At 47.6% G+C, this 9,001-nt stretch overlaps 1 protein-coding gene across 1 annotated transcript; it reads left to right on the top strand.

The window, feature by feature from the left end:
- The first annotated feature begins 1,316 nt into the window (after positions 1-1,316).
- Positions 1,317-5,958, top strand: LOC119098766 (small nuclear ribonucleoprotein G-like). The gene is made up of 4 exons (XM_037221793.1): positions 1,317-1,508; positions 3,710-3,732; positions 4,779-4,903; positions 5,800-5,958. Exons 1-4 carry the CDS (start codon positions 1,477-1,479, stop codon positions 5,848-5,850), a joined length of 231 nt encoding a protein of 76 aa, XP_037077688.1. The 5' UTR covers positions 1,317-1,476; the 3' UTR covers positions 5,851-5,958.
- The last annotated feature ends 3,043 nt before the right edge of the window (positions 5,959-9,001 follow it).

The following is a 9,001-nucleotide window of genomic DNA, read 5'->3' as shown; positions in this document are numbered from 1 at the left end:
ATCAACCAGATATTTTCAATTTCTGTGCGAAATATTGTACTCGAAATGGTGATGAGTCGAAGATTTACGAAAGCACATAACACTTAACAGCACGTGATTGAAAATCATGAGCGAGTTTGTATTGTTTCACGCAGGGTTTGCTGAGACCCTTGAGATGCTCGACGCCAGCTTAAGAAGGGCGCCAACGGCTTCCCGTCAACGAAGGAAAACGTCAAAGGGCTGCCGAAAGCCGACAGGATAATAACTTCAAAACTTCCCCACGCATGCGAAAGACTTGTCCAAGCTATCATGACGTCAGTAGTTGAGCCGTACAGCCAATGAGCGAGCTTTCAAAGCTTTCCGATGCTGCGAACGAAATAATCACGCCCAGCGCAATGCTCCAGTATTGGGGTTCTTTACTATAAATCCTCTCATCCATTCGACTTTCATTTATGCTTTTCATTATGAAATGTGACCAGACACCGTTCATGCCTTAAAAAACGAAAAAGGATTGCAAAATATCCAAGTGCACATTTAATAACGAGCTGTTGTGCGCTATTTGTACAACTCACACAGCTCTTCGAACACTTCAGCGTGGTCTCAGGGTGAGATTGTGGCGGTTATGACGCACATGCGTCATAGTTCTAAAAACGTTTGGCGCTACGGCGATTTCACGCGCCCCACCGAATCAAATTGGTAGCACAAGCGCTCTAAGGGGTATCTACTAGTCCGAAGGTTTCATGTGTTGTAGACCTGCCTTTCACAGAGCTGTGAATGAAATTTTATCTGGCCAATTTCGATTAGCCAGGCATCAAAACATCTTTGAATTGCCTCGAGCCGATTCGTTGGTCATTTTTTTAAAGAAGCCTAACTCCCACGGCGTGCCAAGTCAAAGTTTTTGTGCACGGCACGTCGTAAATTTACCGATTTCCGTGGTATGTGCAGCTGCAGTGTAAGCTTGATCAATGACGTGCTGGATCTATAGTAGAAATGCTATGTTCGAGGCCGGGCGCTCTAGAACTTTTCGGTCAGTTCCCTGTGGAATATGCTAAATTGTTTGCCTATAGCAGGCACATGCTATCAGTGTAATGTAGCGTCCAACTCCTGGAGAGTTTCTTGCGTAAGTTCTGGGCACAAGATTAAATGTTAAGCAAATTCTATTTTGCCACCTTTGCCACGCGGCCTTCGGTTAGCGGCTACCAAAGTTTTAGGATAAACTTGAAATCTAGTATGTATCGCGCCTTTAGTGTACTTTTAGTTCAGTGGTGCAGATTTTCATACTGAATTTCGTTGTACCAGGGATCTGTCAAACTGACTTCATATGGTTTTCGGCGCAGCCTTGTACGGTTTTGCGGCGTTGGGTGGTGGTGGCATCGGATAGTGGCGCTGTAGCGTAATCCCACACCAAAATTACTTTGCCTGTTTCAAGGTATTCATATCACCGTAAAAACCTGCATTGATATTGTCAAACCATCTTTTGATACTTGAATATTCAAGATGAGCAAGGCACATCCGCCGGAATTGAAGAAGTAAGCTTTTATTTTTGTGATATGTTACCATGCGATTTCGACGTTTTGTGTAGCAAATCCAATCGTTAAAAGTTCAGTGTATGGTCGCCACTGGTCTTTGTATGGAAAGGCAACATTGTAAGTAATTGCAAGTTTTTATGATGCTGTTTGGGATCACTCAAAAAATGTTTCAAGGCGGCAAAATGTTTATCCAAATACAAATTGTTCAGAAATTCAGCCCGGTTGATCCTGAACCTAGCTCAGGACATATATGCGCCGTCTCTGCAAATTCACTGTGTCTAATTGAAGAATCCCCCTGGAGAACTCTGAATGTGTTCATGTGTTCATGATGTGATTGCACAGAACCTAGGGCATGCTTCATGCAAACTCAGGTGAGGAAAATTTGTGCTCAATTTTCAAAAATAGAGGTGTGGTTTTGTAGCAAACTACCATAGCTATATCATAATTTCTTTGAAAAAACTGATGTTGCATGAACAGAAATTGCTGGTGACTGCTGAACTCAAGCCCTTTTATTTTATAAGATGTGTAAGCTGGAGTTGAAGCAGAGATTTTGATGGTTTACTGAACATGTATGACATAGTATTATTTTGAGGTCTTCAACTCAGACAGAGCTTATAAATATCATTGGTGACCAGGGTAAAATAGGAAGACAAGCAAGGAAACATCTTAAGTCAAGAAGCTTCATGATCACAGAAAGTCAGATGGAAATGTTTCTGGAAATTGTAATTGTGGAGCAAGAGAGATGTGAGATCTTTCAGAACCCCAGGCTGAATACTAGCAAATATACCATGTTTGGAAATTATGTGAGCTTCACAGGATGTGGCTGTCCATTGGTTTGCAGAGATAGAATCGAAGATGTTCACAAAGTAGGTTCAAAAAAGGTCAAAGTATTTACTCTATCTATTTGTTTTAGATTGATATATAATGTCAATAAGTATATATTGATATAGTAGATTGAGATATTATATGATGTGTAATATCATATATTAAAATAGTATGTATATATATATATATATAATGCCATTTTAAAAAGCATGTACCCAGCCTGCTAGCATACATTGGGTAATCTCTTGCCATCAAGCAGGAAGATGCACAAATGTTTGTGAACATGTGAAGTGTGGTCAGCATGTACCTGTGGGCGAATGTGTGGCACAGGGGTACACATGTCTTGTCACACGAGTGGTCACTGTGGCCAAAAGAAAAATACATGTATACCCTGAACATTGAGTTTGATCTTCCTGTCTCTGAGGTCAGGAGACTGTAATGATGATCACAGACCCCCAACCCTGCTCATGTGTCCCTACAGTGGGCCATTCAAGACCTAATAGTGCTGAATTTGCAAATTATTTGGTGTGGAATATGTTTTCAGACTATTTTTGCTTGATTTTTGCAACAGAGCTTCCTAAAACACCAGCTCCACACTGAAATTGGTGGCAACCACGCACTGGGCCCAGGGTGCTCAGCTTCACTGCATACAGACTCCAAAATGGTTGCTCAATATAACTTGTAGCATACATATTTAGTGCAAGATGCATTTTATGTGTTCCCTGAAGTGAGTGTTTTGTTTTTAACTGGGGTTCACAGTATGCTGTTGACCATGCTTTTTGTGTATTTTGTCTGCAAGGGATATTTGTGCAGGAAGATAGCAATTTTTATTTCAGCAATCTGTCACTTAAGCATGTTATTTTATCACTACACCTATGATGAAAATTAACAGCCATGCCAAAGCTGAAAGGCTGTGAAGGTGGAGAGGGGTGCCAGTGGTGCAGTGGTTATGTTCAGCATCTGAGAAATCAGTTTGCTGGTGCATTTTTTGACTGTCCTCATTTTCTGCCCTTCCTGTGTGGTTGACATGTAGGTTATGTGACCTGGCCTCAGTTGCTGAGTGCATCCAAAGTCCCAGAGGGACACACTGGGTTACAGCACAGACTGACACATAAGCCCAGATCAGCCTTACAGCCTCCAGGAACACTTATACGTGATTGTGATTCTATATATGGAGCTTAACAAACATTTCAGGGTTATGTGATCACTGAGTACATTATCCATACAATGGTATTGAATCTTTCATAATGTAGGTGATTGTATTGGAAGCATGTCTTCAGTTTTCTTGTAGTTAAAGAAGCCTAGCAATCTGTTCATGCCATACCTTTTGGATCATGCTGGGCTGGTGTAAAATACTCACAATTTTCTGTTTTCAGATTTATGGACAAGCACATGACATGTAAGTACTCAACACTACTGGGGAAAAGTCTGGAAGACTGCATGCTTTAATAAAATCTGAATCAGTTTTTTATTTAAGCTCTTCAGAATGCATCACATTAGCCTATGATATGTGATGACTTGATTGTGAATGGGCATTTGCCATTATATCAATGTGTTTTGCTGTTTATATGTCTTTTGTCAGAAACTGTCTACACATGGAGCCCCAACCAGTGGCAGATTTTGTCCAGATTTCCTCACATGCATGCAAGGAAATGATGCCCAAAATATTCAGCTAAAATATCACTATGAAAGCACTGTACTAAGGTACTGCATATATGCTAATGTAACCTAATAACATTTCTTTTTCTAGACATGTTATGCAATAGTAATGAATAAATAATGGCCTGTCAACTTGCAAATCCTGCTCTGTCGAGTCTGCAGTAGGCCCAGTGATCTAATGCCTTGAAATTGATTCTTCAGGATATGCAGGATGTGAATACAAATTCATGCTACCATAATCCTGGTTATCTAGGAGTCTCCGCGCGCAATTCTTGGGCGCTAATCTGTTGCTGTTTGACCCCAAACCCAGACATCTGAGTTTTATTCTTCATAAGCCAATGGAAGCCCACTCCCCACTTCAAGCTCCCTCACAGCTTAATGCACTTCCGTACACAGAAAATCCTGTCAGGTCTTCTTGCCTGCATATATTGCTTGCTGCAATGCTTAGATTAATGTAAAACTACATCATTGTCACTCAGTGACACCACTGTGACGTGGACAGTTGACGTTAACGCCATTAACGGATTGGCTGTGGTCCCCGAGCATGCGCGGAGCAGATATCCGTCGTGTCAGGTCCCCGGCACGCCAACGCCCTCTGTTGGTCAACTGTGGCTGTTGGTCGACTGTGGTCATTGGTCACCACGCCATCTGCGGGTGGAGTGCCCCTGTCATTCACTTGGCGCGGCACACCGCCGCCGCACCGGTCATCGCGAGAGGGTGCCTGCGCAGTGACCGGTGTGCCCCCCTTCCCCCTCCATTGACCTGACTCCATCCTGTGCCCCACAGTGAAGCTGAACGGAGGCCGCCAGATCGAGGGCGTGCTGCGCGGCTTCGATCCGTTCATGAACCTCGTGCTGGACGAGAGCCTGGAGGTCACCAAGAGCGGACAGCGCACCAAGATCGGCATGGTGGTCAGTGGCGGCGGGCGGTCGGGGGGGGGGGGGGGGGGGGGGGCGGCGATGTCATGTTCGCCTGTCGCCGCCCGCTGGCCTGTTGGGTCAACGACGGCTGGCATTACGCCGCCCGCCACTGGGCTGCACCTTTCTGGCTCGCCTTCCGTGCGCCTTGCTTCCCTGTGTGTGGTGTTTTTAGCTTTGGTGGTTGTTATTGTCACTTGCTGTGGGTGGTGATCGGCTACATTGCACATACCAGCTGTCAACTGGTACAGTTGTCCTAAGTCGCGATACGTGTGGTTATTTTTCACTGCATTTTAAAATAATGTGTTCTGTCCTGAGTTGCCGTGAAGGGTGGAAAATAGCCATTTGGATAGTAATGTCTTTCCAGCATGTTTTTCCTCATTGAGTGCAACTTAGTATCATGGACATCGTAATTCAGTACAATATCGGCGATAAAAGTCAAGGTATCTTCCCCGTCCATACAGCTTTGCATTCCTCGTCTTGCCAGACAATGACCAATCTTGGGGGAGGGCTCGTTATCTTCGCCGGAGAGAGGGAGACTCACGGGCTTCCAATGCTTAACACTGAATGCTTTCCGTGTGACGTGCTTGAACCAGGCACAGAGTGGCATCGTACAGCAAGTGCGAAATTGAGTCAAATTGGTGTCATTTAACACCAATTCATGTGGCTTATTCGGGCAAGATAAGTCATTGCGTTACAAATATCGGATTAAGGCACCATTATCCTTATCTGTGCTATGACACTGAAAAACATTGCTGGTATTGCATTGCTCGTAAGAGCGGCACGTGACTGACTCCATCACACAGCGACAGTCTGTCGCTGGTTTCTGTGAGGCCAGGCGCCGCCGCGGCCCTGGTGCGCACCGTCTGACGGGCTCCGTGCCGTTGCAGGTGGTGCGGGGTAACAGTATCATCATGCTGGAGAGTCTGGAGAGGATCTGACGCTGCTGCTGGTGCGCGAGCTCGAGCCTCGTTTCTGTCGCCCTCATGTCTGTCATCTTGTCGAACGTCCGCATCGTACATCTTGAGCCAATAAATGCGTAGCGCGTCGTGCGCTTCTTTGTTAAGCTGACGACGTGCGGAACACGGCATGTGAAGCACGGATTCTTTTCTTCTCATGTCAGTCTCTTTCTTGAGACATTCGACGTTAGCGAGTCATGTAGCGTTTCGCATCTGGTTGCAAGCCACCTGGATTTCCAATCGCCGTCTGCGGCCTGTTTTGGTTTTGTCATGGAGCAGGTGACAAAAGGTAGCGCGGGAGTGCCGGCAGTGTGGTAGTTAACGCGTCTGCGTTAACCACTACGCGTCTGGGAAGCCAGAGGTACGGGGTTCGATTTTCCGCGGCGCCCGCCCTTCCTGCCAGGGTGAGAGGCAGGCGACGTCATATAGCCTCAGCAGCTGAGTGCGTGGTAAAGCCCCAATGACATGATATAGCACACGAAAAGTAGCGCAAGCTCAACTTTTATTGACGTCAATGGAAACCGTTTTGGGGCGGAAAGTGGAGGATGCGAGCATATGATTTCAGCGGAATGCAGCACCCTGGACGGGAATGTCACATCTGATCAAAAGTTCGGGAAGTTCGGACATCTTCCACAGCAGAACGCCTTGCTCATCTCACATGCTGAACCAGACGCCTTCGCAGGCCTGTGTCAGTCGTTCGGATCATCGCATTGGAAAGGTCGCCGGTCATAGGAATTAGGCAAGTGTGCGTAGATGTGGCGATCGTGCCAGTTTGCAGAGGACTGTTGCAAATTGCCTCTCAGTTAGTCTACCTTGTACAGGTCCGGCACCGGCAGGCGATAAAAATAGGTGAGATGTTCGCTCGTTCCGCCCGTAGTGCTGATAGGCATTATACTGTGGATGCCGATCAGAACTTGACTGGGCTACATGCTGAAAACCGGACAAGACGCGCTAAATTTGGTTGGTCCGTTCTGTCCGTTCAAGCCAGGACACGCTCTGTTGGAGACCGGGTTCGGAAAACGTGGCGCTGGCCGCTTCTCGTCAATTGACAGTGCATCCATATAGATAGATCGGTGTGATTGCCCAGTGATTGATAGAATGTGGACACACTCGTATTTACCGTACGGTTGGCCTCATCTTTCCAGGGTCACAGACTAGTTGGCTAGAACACTAGCACTTGGGGAAAAAGTTGAACATTGGCCCCATGGGCGTTAACTGGAAAGTGGTAAACCAACAATTGGTTCCACCGCCCCCTTCCCCGCCATCTTGGGGGAACTCTTATTGTCTCCGCATCTATCTTCTCTGGTGGGTGGAATATGACTCCATTTCTTAGAAAACGACCGCAGCTCTGAGAACTCGTGATTTGCGTCATGGCGTGCGCGCGGATTACTACGCACATCGACACACACTGCTGCGGTTTCTCGTTCTGACCCGGCGTGACTCCATCCTGTTCCGCTGTGATGTTATTGTCGGGATCCGGCCGGTTTCGATCCCCGTTGTCCAGCTTTTTGGCGGCCGGCGGGCGTCACATTTTCAATGTTGCGTTTCAATGCTCAATGTCAGCAAATGAGACTTCACGTCGTGATGCAGGAAATCCACGCATGAACATACACATTTCCGCAAATAGTATGCTGTGGAATTTACGTTTCACAACTTTTGAAGAATTGCTCTCGGTGCAGAACACCACGTGAAGATGCAATCAATGGTTGCGAAAACACTTCAGAATGCGTCCTCGGCCCTTCCTCATGGCCGCGTTATCCTGCATCCTCGCGGCGCCCGGTTTGGCTGGCCCTCCTGTGGGGGCTTCGTCGAACGGTGAGCACTCACGCCGTATACGGGCCATTGCGCGGGCTGAGCCAGTGGATGGTACCCCAGTTGCAGGTAACTGCATTACTAAGTTATCATTATTGGCTTAACTGGTCGTTACTGACCGGAAGGGCTGTAATTCGAACCAAACCGAACCCGAACGCGTGACGGGTTGTCCGATACGGCTCACTCAAGCTGAAAACATCACTTTGTGATCACGTAGAAAACATCACAGTGAGTCGATCGACCAGTGGCCTCGCTCGTAATAACAGTCTGATGTCAATGAGAGCAATCCTCATGGGACGCAAACGTTAGTTGTTGACAAGTAATATAAGTTGCTGGTAAGGACGGCGCGAATACCGGCGGAGTTCACAAAAGGCAGCAAAAGATGATGATACGTCTGCTGGTTTTTATTGCCCGTCAAATTTCACCAAGATGGTGACATGCAGGCACAGTGGTGGAGTCACGCAACGCAAAAGGCCGTTTTTGGGCCGTGCAGTACAAACCGGGTGCAGAAGACCAGTCAGTGATTTAAACGTTTTGAACTACAGCAAAATAAACATTTCCAGGGTCCGTGACCGTGAACCTAACAGCATAACACCAAAGCGTTCATTCATTCCACTCGCAAACCTGTTTGTTCGCCCTTCATCGACCAAACAAACGAGGCAGACGACTACAGGGTTCGTATATGCGATCCATCTGATAATGCAATGCTATATCGTTCCTCCGTAGCTCACGGCCAACCTACGGCGTTAACCTGCATCAAATCTACAGATAAAGCAAGCCATGGGGACAGCTTTGACCATAAAGCGCTCACTCGACGCGTTTGAATGATTTCCCACATCGCGACGCCTACCTACAACGCCTAGCTACAACGCGCCTTCAGACGATGGTACGTCATGCAAGGCTGGACCCGGCCATCCGTGCCGACGTCCGGTCCCTCCGCGCTCGCTCCGTGACAGCACCGTTCATCTTCCCGTGGACGTCACTGTCACCCGCCGGCTGACAAGTCCCGAGCGTCTGTCGACCGCGACAATCGCCCCCCGGACGCATGCTACGCCGCAGCTACACGTTCGGAAGCCAGCACTCGTCTCACTCCTGCCGCCTGGTGCCTGCCAGCTGCCGCGCCGTCGCCCTCCGTCGCTACCCGTGCCAATACCGCCTGATCAGGTCTCACCAATGCCGCTAAAAGCGGCCCTTCTACCATCCCCAGCACCTGTCACATGGGGCGATATTCGCGGCATCTCTGTTCGCCGACGGCCGTCACACTGATCAGCTGAGCACCGACACACTATCGGTGGCTGGTACCCGTTACAGTATCGTCTCT

Source organism: Pollicipes pollicipes, unplaced genomic scaffold (assembly GCF_011947565.3).
Source record: "Pollicipes pollicipes isolate AB1234 unplaced genomic scaffold, Ppol_2.1 Scaffold_4740;HRSCAF=5597_pilon_pilon_pilon, whole genome shotgun sequence".
Taxonomy (NCBI): domain Eukaryota; kingdom Metazoa; phylum Arthropoda; class Thecostraca; order Pollicipedomorpha; family Pollicipedidae; genus Pollicipes; species Pollicipes pollicipes.
This window is presented reverse-complemented; position numbering and strand designations above follow the sequence as displayed.